Source organism: Orycteropus afer, unplaced genomic scaffold (assembly GCF_000298275.1).
Source record: "Orycteropus afer afer isolate SDZICR_OR568_19922 unplaced genomic scaffold, OryAfe1.0 scaffold00036, whole genome shotgun sequence".
Lineage (NCBI taxonomy): Eukaryota > Metazoa > Chordata > Mammalia > Tubulidentata > Orycteropodidae > Orycteropus > Orycteropus afer.
Window position 1 is genome coordinate 2080918 of NW_006921623.1, and position 16299 is coordinate 2097216.

At 48.7% G+C, this 16299-nt stretch overlaps 3 protein-coding genes across 3 annotated transcripts; 2 read left to right on the forward strand and 1 right to left on the reverse strand.

Moving 5' to 3' along the window:
* Nucleotides 1-658: 658 nt before the first annotated feature.
* On the forward strand, nucleotides 659-5277 carry DPAGT1 (dolichyl-phosphate N-acetylglucosaminephosphotransferase 1). Its single transcript, XM_007936441.2, has 9 exons — nucleotides 659-819; nucleotides 1127-1247; nucleotides 1421-1634; nucleotides 1811-1957; nucleotides 3560-3644; nucleotides 4204-4392; nucleotides 4739-4826; nucleotides 4981-5136; nucleotides 5212-5277. Exons 1-9 carry the CDS (start codon nucleotides 659-661, stop codon nucleotides 5275-5277), a joined length of 1227 nt encoding a protein of 408 aa, XP_007934632.1.
* Nucleotides 5278-6508: 1231 nt separating this feature from the next.
* LOC103193282 (histone H2AX) lies at nucleotides 6509-6940 on the forward strand. The gene has a single exon (XM_007936442.1). The coding sequence runs from the start codon at nucleotides 6509-6511 to the stop codon at nucleotides 6938-6940; it is 432 nt and encodes a 143-aa protein (XP_007934633.1).
* Nucleotides 6941-8446: 1506 nt separating this feature from the next.
* On the reverse strand, nucleotides 8447-16045 carry HMBS (hydroxymethylbilane synthase). Its single transcript, XM_007936443.2, has 14 exons — nucleotides 16013-16045; nucleotides 13167-13220; nucleotides 12735-12807; nucleotides 12330-12379; nucleotides 12187-12242; nucleotides 11764-11841; nucleotides 11259-11336; nucleotides 11064-11139; nucleotides 9853-9966; nucleotides 9563-9601; nucleotides 9193-9312; nucleotides 8918-8971; nucleotides 8718-8804; nucleotides 8447-8620 (listed from the first exon to the last, which is right to left on the reverse strand). Exons 1-14 carry the CDS (start codon nucleotides 16043-16045, stop codon nucleotides 8447-8449), a joined length of 1086 nt encoding a protein of 361 aa, XP_007934634.1.
* Nucleotides 16046-16299: the final 254 nt, after the last annotated feature.

Below are 16299 nucleotides of genomic sequence, written 5' to 3' on the forward strand. Positions count from 1 at the left end.
GTGCTCCACTTCATCGTCTCTCCTGCCTGGTCACCCCCTTCCAGTAGTTATCTTCCTGTCTCCCGAGGCAGTCCAGATTAAGCAAGGCGTACTGGTCCTTTAAACTTGACTGAATAAGGTCCAAGGAGCTAAAACTGACGTGGTCCGAGCTGGAAAGCTGTGTTAGACACGTGGTACAAGGAGGCGTTCATCTTGGAACTGGGCAAGAAGTTTTTCCCCTGTAGGCTGCACATTTTTAAAATGATGTTAGGAAAGTATGCGCTTGTGTTTGTCTCTTTAAAATTGCATGTCCAATAGTTTTGTGCTGACTCAACTCTCAAACGAAAGGTGTCGTTTACGGCATAACTCTGCCCTCACTCTTTTGCCCATATTAAAAATGGCTGTCACAGCCTTACCAAGCGATAGTTGCTCTGCAAATAAGACCCGGGCGGAAACAGCGGCTAGTCAGATGAAGCAAGGAAGACCCAAGGTTACTTTATAGAGAGGCTCGCGGGAGTCCCGCGGACAGCTCAATTCAGAGTCGTAGGGTTTTGCTCAGGCTGCTGTGGAAAGATCCGGTCTGTGGGAAGAGGTCACTCCTTACTGCTGGAGCCTCGGGCTTGTGTCCTGCTTGCCTATTAGCTGAGGAGGCGGCGGCGGAGGGCCCTGGAGCATCACCATGTGGGCCTTCCCGGAGTTGCCGCTGCCGCTGCTGGTGAACTTAATCGGCTCGCTGCTGGGATTCGTGGCCACGCTCACCCTCATTCCAGCCTTCCGTGGCCACTTCATCGCCGCTCGCCTCTCTGGCCTGGACCTCAACAAAGCCAGCCGGCAGCAGATGTGAGGGGCGGTACACGGGTCCTGGGCAGGGGACAGGGCTGGGGAAGAGGTGGACAGGGAACGGGTGGGAACCAAGGAGGACCCAGACTACCCGGAACTCTGGGAGGTGAAGGACAGAACTGATTAGCATTGGGGAAGTGGGTGGGGGACCCTGGGTATATCAGGGACTCCAGCAGTGGTGCTTTCCACTCCCAAAAAAGATGTGGGAAGAAGACAATTTGGTCACTATAAAGCCTACGCTAGTGAGTGACCACACCCCTTTCCCCCCCCCCCCCGCACCTCCCCCCCTCTTGCTGCTGGGCCACAGCCCAGAATCTCAGGGAGTCATCAGCGGTGCTGTTTTCCTTATCATCCTCTTCTGCTTCATCCCTTTCCCTTTCCTGAATTGCTTTGTGGAGGAGCAGTGTAAGACCTTTCCCCACCATGAAGTAAGTGGGTTAGTGGGGGCGGTTGTCTGTGGCTGGGGCCTGGGAGGTACCTGAGAGTGTTGGAATATTTGGGCTTTCAGGGAGGGGCTGAGGAACTGAGAAGCCAGGAATTCTTGAAAGGAGAGGTGGAATGGGAGTAGGCTTGAGTCAGGACAAGCCCGAGCCTCCCCCAGTTTGTGGCCCTGATAGGTGCCCTCCTTGCCATCTGCTGCATGATCTTCCTGGGCTTTGCGGATGATGTACTGAATCTACGCTGGCGCCATAAGCTGCTGTTGCCTACAGCTGCCTCACTTCCACTCCTCATGGTCTATTTCACCAACTTTGGCAACACCACCATTGTGGTACCCAAGCCCTTCCGTCCAGTTCTTGGACTGCACCTGGACTTGGGTGAGTAGCCCTGCCACTACTGTCCCTATGGCCCCTACTTTATTCTCCAAGTGTCCCTGTTCTGTTCCAGTGTCTTCTCAGATCCTTTCTATTTAGCCTTCATCCTGGCCTCTCTTCATCATTTCTCTCAGAAGAATATCCTAAATCCTTTTTCTATATTATCTTTTCTCCCCCAGGGATCTTGTACTATGTCTACATGGGGCTGCTGGCAGTGTTCTGTACCAATGCCATCAATATCCTAGCAGGAATTAATGGGCTAGAGGCTGGCCAGTCACTAGTCATATCTGCGTCTATCATTGTCTTCAACCTGGTGGAGCTGGATGGTAAGTAGGATTGGGAGTAGGGAGAGAGAGAAGTCAGTGTTATATGGCTTTGAGGGATTCAGAAAGAAGCAATATGTTAGCCATTATAGAAGATAAGAAACTATTTAGTTTGAAAAGAATAACTAGCATTTATATGAGAAAGAAAAATAACACCCCTGGCATCTATAGCTAAATTGGCACTAATAGCTAGACCATGATAACTCTCCTATTGAACATAAATAATTTCATAGAAATCCAACATCAGACAGGGTCACTCTGTGACCATGACAGAGCAATACACACACACACACACACAAACAGATGCCTCCATAATTATATCTGAGCAAACCACAAAAATGACCAAATATCCTGGCTGATAGAAGTGACTGTTGCATCTTTCCAGTAACAGTTCAGTTCTTCTCACCTCTTAGATAAAAATTATGAAGAGGTTCAATCATAGAATTATTCCCACTTTCGATAGCACCCTGTCCAGAGCATCCTCTTCAAAATTACTCAAAACAAATCCTATATTCAGAGTAGAAAGTAGTTTATACGACACTCATAATCTATTGAACCACAGCCTGACCCAGAAGAACTAGATGGATCCTGATAGAAGGGAAGAAAAATGAAGACTAGAACTCAAAATTCTTAAAGTGTCCAGACTTACTGGACTACTTGTGACTAGGACTCCCTGAGACTCTTGCCTTGAGATATTCCATAAACCTTGAACTGAAACTCCCCCCCGAGGTCACCTTTTAGCTAAATAACAGATTGGCTAATAAAATAGAGAAAATTACCAGTTAGTACTGTGTACCTTTATAAAATCAGCTGTATGAGACCAAACTGTAAACTATTGCTCTAAAGCAAAGATGGAGGGATAAGCGAACAGGGAAACCAGATTACTGTAAGCAAAACATCCAGAATAGAATTAAGAATGTTACATATTGTGAAAAATGTAACCAGTGTTACCAAACAATTTGTGTAGTAATTGTTAAATGAGAACCTAATTTGCTGTGTAAGTTTTTGCCAAAAATACAATATTAAAAAAAATCCTATAATAAACCTTTCCTACTGAAATGTTCCATGGTTCCCCATGGTATATGGTTTCCACAGTCTCCCTTGTTGCAACAATGAACCCAACTGTGATTCTAGGTGATTCTGTTTGTGTGTGATTGATGGGTATCAGCAAGTGCTTACTGAAGCCAAGCACTTTTCAAACATTATCTCACTTAAACCTCATAATAGCTCCATGTGGCCAGCATTCTCATCAATACTGTTTTACATATGAGAAAACTGAGGCTTAGGGAAGAGAAGTGTGTCATGATCAAAGGTTAAATAGCTAGGTGGTAAATGTTGGTATTCAAACCTAGGTTTGAATGGCCTAAACCAAATTTAAGACAGTGACTAGGAAGGCTTCATGAAAGAGGTGGGACAGCAAAAATTGCCTGAGTGATGTAGAGGGATAGTGAGTTCTAGAAAGTGATATGGGAAAGGTAGTTGATACCAAAGTATCTATCCTAAAGTAGTTTGGGATAGAATTTAAAAGCAGACAAAAATAGGACTTAAGTATACAGGGGAAGTGGCTACTTAACTTTCACTTTCTTCCTTTTTCTTGCTCCAAAGGTGAATATCGGGATGATCATGTCTTTTCCCTCTACTTCATGATACCCTTTTTTTTCACCACCCTGGGACTGCTCTACCATAATTGGTAAGTAGTATACCTGAGGATCAAGGGAACAACTATTGGTCATGTACTTGTGACAAGTATGGACCTATTCATGACTCCACCTCCTGATGGAGAGGCTAAATCTGTGCATACTTGTGTTTAGTATTTTCTGGGTCCTCAATTGGTGGTATTCTTAAATTGCTGTCTATCCAGCAGTAGTTGGGAGCAAGTGCTGTGGAGTCCCTAACCAAAAAAAACAAACCCACCGCATTGAGTCAGTTCCAACTCATAGCGACCCCCATTGGATTTCCAAGGTGGTATATCTTTACAGAAGTAGATTGCCCTGTCTTTCTTCTGTGGAGTGACTGGTGGCTTTGAATCCCTGACCTTCTGGTTAGCACTCAAATGCCTTAGGCACTGTGCCATCAGAGCTCCTAAGAATAGATAAATTCAGAGCTTTGGGTCCTGCAGAGTTGCTGGGAGAACCAGAATCTCCTCTAGACTCAGAACTGGGCTAGCCTAGAGCCCAGGGTGTGAGGTGAGAGAAAAAAAGGTTGGTAATGCCTCTTGTCGCTGGCTCAGATCCTTTCCCCCACCACAGGTATCCATCACGGGTGTTTGTGGGCGATACCTTCTGTTACTTTGCTGGCATGACCTTTGCTGTGGTAGGCATCTTGGGACACTTCAGCAAGACCATGCTACTCTTCTTCATGCCCCAGGTGTTCAACTTCCTCTACTCACTGCCTCAGCTCCTGCATATCATTCCCTGCCCTCGCCACCGTATTCCAAGGTAACCACTTTGGCTATCCAGGAAGGAAAGAATAGGCATTGAAGCTTGGAAGGAACATCATAGCCTTTTCACTTGGGATGTCTGAAGCTGTCCTTACACAAATGCTGTGCAAAAGGAGTGGGGCCAAAGAAGGGCTAACTCTCCATGTGGATATCCCTTTATATAATTTACAAAGGAGATTTACTTTAAAATTTTCATTTAATGCTCATAGCAGCACAGTAAGCAGTGGAGTCAGAAATAGATCTCACATTATTTGACTGCACGTTCAGGGCTCTTCCTGTTAATCACAAGGAGGAGAGCTCTTTGAGAAGTTGGCCAGTCACATAAAGCTCTCTTCCACCTGCAGACTCAATACCAAGACAGGCAAATTGGAGATGAGCTATTCCAAGTTCAAGACCAACAGCCTCTCTGTTTTGGGCACCTTTATTCTAAAGGTAACAGGGTAACAAGGAGGTAAGGTCCTAGACAACCATCCTAAAATTGGGGTGTGGGGATCCTAGGATCAAGGGGAATTTGGAATCATTAGGACATTATCATTCCTGAAGCACAAGTATTATCTGAGCTTCCCTCCACCTCTGGCCCCTCCAGGTGGCAGAGAGCCTCCGGCTAGTGACAGTGCACCAGAGTGAGAGTGAAGACGGTCCCTTCACCGAGTGTAACAACATGACTCTTATCAATTTGCTGCTCAAAGTCTTTGGGCCCATACATGAGAGAAATCTCACGTTGCTTCTGTTGCTACTACAGGTGAGTTTGGGGATGGGGTCTACATCTTAACTCACTTTCTCTGTGGTTCTTACTCCAGTCCATTTCTCCTTGCAGATTCTGGGCAGTGTCGTCACCTTTTCCATTCGGTATCAGCTTGTCCGACTCTTCTATGATGTCTGAGTCCCCTGATGCTGGCCCTGTACCTGCAGTCTCCAGGGCTTCTGACTCAGGATGAGCTCTTTCTGGACCAAGGCTGCCTCCTAGCCCCAGGCCTCTTACACCTTTCATTCTCCTCCATATTTGTTCTCAGCATTTTCCTTCCCCTGTGACCATTGACATGTTGGGCCATTCTTGCCCTTTAATGACTACTGACTGATATTTGCCTATGGCTTTCTTCAGCTTGTCACTCTCCTCCTTCCTGTTTTTGCAGCCTTTTGAGGTGGGATATGGCAGCTTTTATGTAATGACTCCCAAAGAATATGCTGGGCCTTGAGATAGAACCTGCACTGGGGATAGGGACACAGCGCCAAAGGTGACTCGACATTTGATTATAAATTAAGTATTCTGATTAGTAAGAGCAGACTTGGGGGGCCAGGTGTTCCCAGTGGTTACAATAAAATGATGTCTTTTTGTTGTTCTATAGGTATATTTCTTATATGGGAGGGAAGTTTTGGTGGGGGCATCTCCTTAATAGGATGCCTATCTCTTTGTCCCATCTTTTTTCTTTCAGTATTCCAGGTCCTTTCTACCAAGAAATGAACAGAAGAACTGAGACCCAAAAGAACATGTTGAATAAATACTGAGGTCCTAATACTTCAGGTGTCATTGAGGGTCATAAGATTGGAGTTACCTGTTTTCTAGCATGGGGTCAAACTTTCAGGGATCTCATTTCTTCCCTTTTTTCACTCTCCCTTTGCCAGATAGGAGGGAATGGGGAGTGCTCAGATCATGGAGGGGAAACAGATAGTCCTGACTCCTTTCCTTTAAAAGTTCTAGGCCAGCCCAGATTTCCCAGAAGCTCTAAGCAGCTTTAAACTCCACCTTCTTTGTCTTCCGGTTCTGGTCGCCGGCCTTAGCATTTAAATCTCGCGCGCTTCAAGTGCATTGGCTACATGACGAGGGGGTTGGACGTCTGCGAGCCACCCCTTCTCGCCTTTTTACCCGGGGTTTTCAAATTCGACCAATAAGGTGGCGCTCTCCACTACTAAGGCACGTCACCGAAGGGTGAACAGCAACCAACCGGAGGCGGGTATTAGAGAAGCGGGCCAATCAGGAGGGCGCAAGGGGGAGGGTGTCCCTGGGGGTTATAAAGGCGGCCACTCAGCGCGCGCGGTAGCAGTTAACTGCGGCGGAGAGCTGTTAAGTGGTCTACTGGGGCGCCGTTCTTCAACGATCCACTACCTCGAGCAGCATGTCTGGGCGAGGCAAAACCGGCGGCAAGGCCCGCGCCAAGGCCAAGTCACGCTCTTCGCGGGCGGGCCTCCAGTTTCCAGTGGGCCGGGTGCACAGGCTGCTGCGGAAGGGCCACTACGCGGAGCGGGTTGGCGCCGGCGCGCCTGTGTACCTGGCGGCGGTGCTCGAGTACCTGACTGCCGAGATCTTGGAGCTGGCGGGCAACGCGGCCCGCGACAACAAGAAGACTCGGATCATCCCTCGCCACCTGCAGCTCGCCATCCGTAACGACGAAGAGCTCAACAAGCTGCTGGGCGGCGTGACGATCGCCCAGGGAGGCGTCCTGCCCAACATCCAGGCCGTGCTGCTGCCCAAGAAGACCAGCGCCACCGTGGGGCCTAAGGCGCCTGCCGGCGGCAAGAAGAGCACACAGGCCTCTCAGGAGTACTGAGGGGCGCCCGCGCCGTAGCGGGACGTACCGGCCCTCCCCATGCCACCACAAAGGCCCTTTTAAGGGCCACCACAGCCCTCACGGAAAGAGCTGAGCCACTTTTGGCCCCAAGACTGGCGGACCCCGGCACTTTGCTTTCATTCCTGCCGCCGCTCAGGCCCCTTCGCCCCCGCGCCTTGCCAGCCTCCCACCCCTCCCCCGCTTCCCGCCTCTGGAGCCGCAGGGCGTGTAGGCCCTAGTTCCGGTCTTATCCACGGTGAGGAGGGACAGCCAGACCGTCCTTGAGAGGCCCGGGGCTGTTAGAACATGGTTCTTAGTCCGCGCGGCCCTGTTTTGGGGTCGCTCTGAAGCCGCCGCCTTGGCGCAGAGGGCCAGAGACGGAGCTGGAGGCGTAGCTCCTGCTCTTCAGCGCTCGTGACTCTTGGAAGACGCGGCCCCGCAGTCGCGGGGCTTGTGAGGTGCGTGGCCGGAGGCCTGCGGCCTAAAGGTGAGTCGGTGCGGAGCAGACAGCCCGGACCCCCAGCAGATGCAGTCTGGTCCTCTTACTTTTCCAGCTTGGTGCTCAGCCCAGGACCGTAAAGCCGTGACTCTTGATTTCCAGGCTTTGATGGGAGAAATCGATCCTTAATTTGCTCTGGTGCCCCCTTTGCTGCCAAGTCATGGGGCTTTCACATCAGATCTCCCTTCATCTTTATATTCACAGGTCTGTCTGGAGGGCCAGGGCAAAACCCTTTGTAACGTGACCATCCAGAAGTGACTGCCTCCCGTTTGGGTTCACAGCTGGCGGAGGGGCCAGCATGAGTTGTGTATGTGCCGAAAACTGGCAGCCAGGCCTGCCCACTCCATCCCGACTTCGCTCCTAGCAACTCAAGCACCTAGTAGATACCAGCAAAAGTCAGTTAATCCCTGTCTGAACTGAGCCTCTGTTGGGTTGTGAACTGGAATTTTGCAGATAACCCATCCAAGATTAGTACCTTAGGTTAGGTATTGGGGAGTTTCAGATGGACTAATTTTATTAAATAATTGTATTTTTAAAAAATGAAGTGTCTTTGTTGTGATTTTGCAAAAGACTTGTAGGATTGATGAGTCTGGGAGTGTGGGCAAAACACAGTATTTGAAATGAGAACTGTTGAAGCACAGACAGAAAAGATATTCCAGGAAAGCTGGATAGAAGTTCTAGCCTCTTAAGTTTGATGTTTACCTACTTAATGACCCATGTCTTTTTCTCCCAATCCAACAAAAAACAAATACAACCTTCAAAGTTGCTTTATTAGTAGAGTTGGTTATATTCAAAGCCTGTGGCTTAGACTTTTTCCTCTAAAGAGATAAGAAAGCCCCCACCTGCTGAGGAAGCCAGGCAAAGTCACCAAGGCCCCAAAGGCAAGGCAGGACCTGGAAGTCTCGGGATGAAATTTAATCTCCCCAGTTAGTAGTGAGAACAGGGCCCTGGGCTGGAAGACAAGCACTGGACAGATGCAACCCAAGCACCTGTGCCCAACAGACCAGTTAGTGGGCATCATTAAGCTGCCGTGCAATGTCCAGGATATTCTTGGCTCCTTTGTTCAGCAACAAGTTGGCCAGGCTGATGCCCAGGTTCTCAGCAGCCAGCTGGGCTCCTCGGGAAATGTTCTGGGCAGTGATGCCTACCAGCTGTGGATCATCCTCAGGCCCGTCCTCATGCTAGGTAAGGACAGAGTGGGGTTTGGCGAGAATGAAAGCAGATCATATGCAGTTTCTTGTTTACTGCTCCCCTCTCCTACCCCTCCAGGCTTGGTACCTGGGCAGGGACAAGGACAGTGGTTTGCATGGTCTCTTGCATGCTATCTGAACCATCCAGACTCCATACTCCTCCAGTCAGGTACAGCTGGGAAAGAAAACAGCTGCCTCAGTATATTCTGAGAGGGGTTACTTAGAATCCTGGACTTTGGCTGACAGTTTAGGATGCAGAGATGGAAAATGCCACAATTCTCTGCTTACCTGTCCATCCTTCACAACTGTATGTACTGCCACTGGCACACTGCAGCCTCCTTCCTGCAATGAGATGTTCTCCCTGTGAGCTCCAAGAGACTCTTACTACCCTGTGACCACAGTCCTCACACATACACACCTCTGAAGGGGCCCAGGCCTGAGCCCTCTCCATATACAACCTCCAACAAGAATAAATGACCACAACATACAGAGCATTAATATGAGAAATCTCCCCATTATATTCCCAGGTTCCTCAGTGCCTAGCACTCCACAGGAGGCCTTACCAAGTGCCTCAGGAAGGCCCGTTCAGCTATGCAGCGGAGCAGTGTCTCGGGATCATGTAATACACCCACCAGGTCCAGGATGTCCTGGTCCTTGGATCGGACTTCAACGCCTAGGGCCCCCTGGTGAAAAAAACAGCCTAGGACATCAGGCTCTATCTTTCCTCAATCAGTGGAGCTAAGGATGGAAATTACCCATCTCCCCCCACCCCAGGGACTTTTGGGCCAGTAGCTTCCCCAGACCTAGTCCTCCCTGAGAATGTTTGTTTATTCTGGGGGAAGTAGATACAGAAGAAGGTTGTGAGACCAGTTTCTTGGCTGAGAAACAAAGGGAAGGGTACATCAATATGCTGGCTTCCCTGGTCAAGCATACCTGACCTACAGCATACATGCATTCCTCAGGGTGTAGGATCTGTAGGGACAGAAAAGGCAGTGAGGAAGGAAGGATATGGGGGTACAGTGAGATGGGGATTCCCTATCATATAGGAAACTGGGCAGAGCGGGGGGTGGAATTGGGAGTCTGGCCTCCAATTCCCAACCTTTCCAGCCTGGGCCTTGTTTTCCAGCTTTTGTTAGAGATAGGTAGGGTATTTAAGAGGAGAATGGGGGCAGGGTAGAGGGGGGAATAAAGACTCACTGGGGAGGAAAGGGAGCATCCCCTACCTGCCCCACCCGGTTCTGCCAACCCATTCGATGCAGGCCAGCTGCGGCCAGGATGATGGCACTGAACTCCTGCTGTTCATCTAGCTTCCGAAGCCGTGTATTAAGGTTTCCCCGCTGTGGAGAAAATGTTAAGGACCACCAGTGTAACTGGAAGAATATTGTTACATTGTTGGGATTGCCAAAAACAAAACATGTATGAACTTTTGAATGAACAACCAATTTGCTCTGTAAACTTTCACCCAAATGACAATTTAAACAAACAAAAAGGACCATGAGTGTTGGGCAGTCTGGTACCTCATGCTGTTTCTTCTGCCTGAAACAGTCTGTCCCTCTCTATCTGGCTAATTTCTTTCAGTTCTCAGCTTCGTAAGAGCTAACACATCATACCTACTAAATGTCAGACCCTGGTCTAAAGTACTTTATGTATCATATTTTTTTGCACATAACATGCCCAGGTAAATAACATGCATATGCATATATGTGCAAAGCATGCATAGGAAACTAATGCACAAAGGTGTTGTGCAGCTTGCAAAAAATCCATAACGGGTACATTATATGGGTCAAAGTATAGTACTTCAACTCATTTAATTGTCACAATCTATGAGACAGTTTAATTATCCCTATTTTATAGATGATGAAAATGAGACACAGAGAGGTTATTTAACAACATGGCCAACCTCTGAGAAGCCTTTCCTGATCCCTAAGCCTGTATTTAAATGTTCCTGCTAGAGGCTTCCAGAGCATTCTCTACTTCTCCCATTGGAACATTTACCCTACCTCTTCCACTGAAGCATTTAGCACACCGAATTTTTTAAATTAGTTTTTATAAAACATACTGCATGCTCACTATAAAAAAAAAAAAAAACCATATAAAATAAAAATGGAAGCACCCTCTATCCCCCTCAGAAGTAATCACTGTTCAGTATCACTGTGTATTATCAATGCCTGTTTTGTCTCCCTAACTAAAATGTAAACTCTATGTAAGCAGAGACAATGTTATCTTGCTCACCATTATCCCCAGTGCCAGGCACTTGCCTGGGGCTAAGGAATTGTGAATATTTGCAGTGTTGGATGAAAAGTTTGGATTGGTGGATGGAACCACTTTTCCATAGTTCACTTCCTCTGTGAACCCCTTCCACTCTCAGGATTTCCAGGGCCCCCTGGACCTTGTCTTCTTCTTGGTTGCTGCCCCATCCTCCTTAAAAGGATACAATACTCCTGAACTCCAGATGTGGGAATTTTCGCTGCAGCTGGGCCGCTCTCCGCAGGGAACTGGTTCCCACCACGCTGCTCAAAGAGAAGGTTTAAGATGAGAATCAACACTAAGCAGGCACTCTTTCTTCTTCCTCTCATCCCTCCATCTTCTATGCATATCGCACCAAGGTGCCTCTCCAGCCCCCACTCACCTCCTCTCTGGCAAGGTTTCTAGGGTCTTCCCAACAAATTTGGGGTGAAAGACAACAGCATCATAGGGGCTCTCCCGCCTGGAGGTACAGGAAAGGTCAAAGAATGAGGGAGAGATTTCAGTTCAAGAATGACCCCAATTCTCTCTTCGTACCTGACTAACTGGAATCCCTCAGTGGTGCAAACATTTAAGCACTCGACTACTAGCTGAAAGGTTGGCAGTTTGAATTGACCCAGGGGTACCTTGGAAGATAGGCCTGGCAACCTGCTTCCACAAGGTCACACAGTCTTGAAAACTCTATGGAGCACAGTTCTACTCTGACATGCATGAGGCCACCGTGAATTGGAATCCACTCAATGGCAACAAAGAACAGTGAACAAACTGAGTTTTCTGCCATGCTCAACACCCCTCAGGGCAGGGAAGAATAGTCCCAGAGGCAGAGGGACAAGTCTGATTAACACGATGTCTACTTGGTGCCCAGGCCCCCTTACTTGTAGGACTCTTACTTGCAGATGGCTCCAATGGTGAAGCCAGGAGGAAGCACAGTGGGTAAGTCCTTCAGGGAGTGAACAACCAGGTCCACTCTATAGAGGTGGGAGAAGGAAGCAAGAAGAGTGTAAGCTGTAAACCTCCACCCCTTCTCTACTTACCCTTGCCTCTACTTCAGTGGTGGAGCTGAAGATAATTCAGGAAGCAAACCTTCCTAAGACCCCATGCCCCTGAGACCTCCCCTCCAATCCCTCTAGCCCCTCACCAGCCTTGCACTTTAGGCAGCCAGATGGCTCCTTTTCTGAAGCCTGAAAAAAATCCATCTATGAGCCCCCTCCAGGTGATTAGAGGGCCCAAGCCCTGCAGTCTAGCTGATACCAGGTCTGCAGAGCTCTGTAGAGCACTCTGGGAGGGCGCCAGGCTCTCTGTCTCTCACTTACTCATTCTTCTCCAGTGCATGTTCTAGTTCCTTGGTAAACAGGCTCTTCTCCCCAATCTGCCGGGCAAGAATGAGCCTCAGAATGAATGTCTTGGACAAAGGAAAGACATGAGGGGGAGGACAAGAACTGGGAGATGTTGTTACCTTAGAGAGTGCAGTATCAAGAATCTTGTCCCCAGTGGTGGACATGGCAACTAAGAAGAGAGTTAATCAATCAGTCGCTCATTAAACAGCATCTATGGAGCCCTCTTTGTGCCCAGCATGGTGCTAAGATTCATGGTGGAAAAAGAAGTACAGAACCCCCAGGCCCTGACCTTATGATTTAGCAGGGAAGAACAGACACACTTAAAAAAGACCCAAAGCAGACAATGTTAACTGCCAGGCTGGCCCAGGTAACCAGAGTTGGAGATGTTCAGAGGAGCAAAGAACCCTCTGAACTGAGGGTAGCCAAAAAGGATTCTCAGAGGCAGTGGGGCCAGGCTTTCCTTATAGGCAATGCCAGAAACCCTCACAGGTACTGGGCTTTCCATTCCTTCCCAGGGAACTCACTGATTTCAAACTGCAGGCCAGGGTATAAGGATTTCAGCGTTGTCACCACACTGTCTGTCTGTATGCGAGCCAGCTGAGAGCAGAGATTCAGATTAGTCCTTCCCTTCCCTGGCCTCTGCCCCCATCTCGGATCTTCAGAGGGTGAGGGAGATTCTAAAGAGATCAGACTTCAGACAAGGGTTAAGTGGCCACCTGGGAAGGGGAGGAGATCTGACCTGGGAGTCCTCCATAGCCTGATAACTTCCCTAGTCTAGGGACCCCCTCCAAAGAATGCACCTGCCATTCCACATAGGATTTGACATAGTTCTTTTCCAGCTACCCCATTTCCTTCATCCCAAAGCTGCTGGGAACTAACCTTGTGGGTCTCCCAACTTGTGATATGGGCACCAGAATTCTCGTGACAAATCTCCTCACCCCTGCACTGGCACTTACCTGGCTCTTACGGGTCCCCACACGAATCACTCTCATCTTTGGGCCGTTTCCTTCCTGCAAAAAATCCCCAGGTGGTCACTGTTCCTCATGTTGCCCAACACCTTGTCCCAGAGCCAGAACCACTGTCTTATAAGAAAGGAAGCTCAGCCTCTGGCCTCTAGGCAGCTAAGCCCATGAGTGGAGAAATATTCCAAGACTGCTCTCTTTACCCTTCTCCATACCTTCTGCCCTCCTCAGGAAACCAGAGATGCAGAGACCAGAGGGAAGCGACAACAGGACCCACTGCTGTTGCTGCTGCTGATGCAGTAACCAAAATACTGACCCCTGAAGCCCATACCAGCCAAGGCAGTTCTTAGTGGGAGTGCTGCAACACAGCCAGGTGGGTACACAGATAAGGCCCATCAGCCTGGCCACAGGGAGGGTGGAGCCTGCTGCCGGCAGGGGCAAGGTGGCTGGTGCTACACAAGGAAACTTGCGCTGAGTCACTGAAGGACAGGCTCAGCATCGACAACAGAGCAGGCACCCCAATGCCAAGAGCTGTGGCTCCTACACTAAGAGTCCCTCAATCTGGAAGGCACACATAAAGGACTAGTGGCACAAATAGTTAACATGCTCAGATGGTAACAAAATGGTTGGTGGTTTGAGTCTACCCAGAGGTACCTCAGAAGAAAGGCCTTGAGATCTACTTCCAAAAAATTAGCCATTGAAAATCCTATGCAGCACGGTTCTACTCCGACACAAATGGGGGGCCGCTATGAGTCAGAACTGACTCGACAGCAACTGGTTTGTTTTTTTCAACAGATCTGATGTACAGTCGTACTCAGCCTCTTGGCTGGGTGATCTTGAGCACATCACCCCATGTGGATATGTGTGTTCTGTAAAATAAACAGATTTGGTTGGACTCAAATTAATGCCTCCAATGTTCTCTGAGACTGAGAGGCTCAGCTGCCTAACATCCATTTCTCTTGAGTACAGCCTCTGATCTCACCAACAAGGAAATACTGAAACATCACATTTCACCAACAAATAAATACTGAACCCAAGCCATGATCTCAAAGGAACACACCTCTTCCTCTTGCCAGGTACCTTGGGCAAAGGTATTCAGCTCCAAGTATGCAGAACTGGGTTCTACAGTCCAAGCTAGAGGTCCTGTGTCTTGAGATTAGACAGTAGCCACTGTAGATACTGTCAACGTTCTCAGTTCTGAGATCTTCATCCTATGGAGTTCTTTTGCAGCCAGATATCTGGGACCTCTGTTGCTAGAGAAGGTGACAGCTTGCTGCTCTCAGATTCTAGTCTACTCCATTACAATCACTCCTCCAATAAGTCGACCCTGGGAGACCTTGAGCAAATTTGGCTGAGCTTGAAATGCCAAACATGGCCATTAAAACTCTGGGCTATGTGGGAATCCCACAGAAGGGAATATAAAGTCCTAGAACTGCTAGGGTCAAACAATGCCTTATGCTCAGTGAATATGCACCTCATATTTGAGTCAAACTGTTCCATTAAGAAATAAGTAATTATTGAGCACTTTTTGTTTTTTTAATTTAGGAGCCCCAGTGGTTCAGTGGTTAAAATGTTCAGCTGCTAACCAAAAGGCCAGTGATTTGAACCCACAACCCCTTCACAGGAGAAAGATGTGGTAGTCTGCTTCCATAGAGCCTTGAAAAAGTTTTGGGCAGTTTCTATCCTGTCCTACAGTCACTAGGAGTTGGAATCAACTCAATAGGAATGGGTTTGGTTTGGGTTTTGAATTGTTTTTAATTAATCTCTGAAGGAATCCTAAACCTCAGGGCAGGCATCTCTGGGCCATTAATTTTATAGAAGCTAAGGCTGGCTTTGAGGAGTGAAGTGACTTGCCCAGCTAACACTGGCAGAGAGCTGAAGCTGGAACCCAGGTTATCCTACTCCTAGGCCAGTGGACTGAAATGTCGGCAATGGAAGCAATCCCACTCCCCACCAGCTTGCTGGAGGGGCAGAGATAGGCAGCTGCCACACCTCTTTTTTTTTTTTTTTTAATCTCAGGCTGGCAGTGGCCTCCACTGGCTCTGTAGCTTAGATCTATTCAAGCCCAGAAGCTGACTGCAAGGGGCCAAGGGTGCCCCCGCCCCCAGCAATAATCCAGTGGTGTGCCACAACACGGGGACTCTCAGAGTAGGCTTGGGCTAAAAACAAAACCAGTTGCCACAGGGTCGATTTGAAGTCAAGGTGACATCGTGTGTGTCAGAGCAGAACTCTGCTCTACAAGGTTTCTATGGCTGTGACCTTTAGAATGTAGATCTCCCGGCTTTTCTACTAAAGCACTTCTGGGTGGACTTAGCGCCACAGAACTTCCTGGGTGACCGGTAAAACAGGAAAATGAGAGAATGGTGCACTTCTAAAATGCTTGTGTGCAATAAGGAGTTTTGAGGGGTATGCTCTCCTTTCCGAATCCGGAAGGGAAGGTCTTCCTAGAATCACCGCATACTGCATCGGCCCTGCCTGCTGTGGAAGGATCACAGGGAATAGCACCCAGTCGTAGAGAGTAACTTTCCCAGAATGGGTCACTAAACCTAGAGCCCTGGATTCGATTTAGCGGGAATCCCACTCAGATTACCGCAGGAATCCGGGCTCGCTGTGGGACTATCCATTCAACTCTTAATCCCGCCCCCACCACTCATTGATTCCCCTTCTCCTTTCCAAGGGAAACTCAGTTACTGGCCCTTTAAAAACTATTAGGGTTTAAAAGAAAAAGTGACGGGTAGCCGTTCCAACCTATAAACGACCGAGGAGGGGAAAAAGGGGCCAATCGCTGCACCGCTGGCCCGCAAACCCGAAGTTGCAAGGGTAAGGAGCTCAAGACTCACCGTCGTTGCAGCCGCACTACCGTTACCAGACATAACTCTGCTAGGGAAGTAGGCCTAGGGGTGTCATTAAGGTCTCCTCGGAATCTAGGAAAGCCAGACTCCGGTCGGCCGGCCCTGAGGACACGTGGGCCTGAGCGCTTCATACAACCCCAGGCTCGGAGATCTGCACAGGGTTCTGTGTCACTTCCGGCGCCCTCCTTTAGGGGAGGTACTTTCCTCTGGGCGGGAATTAGAATGATTGCGACAGGGAAGAGCTTTACTTGTTTACCTCCCCGCTACATCAGGCT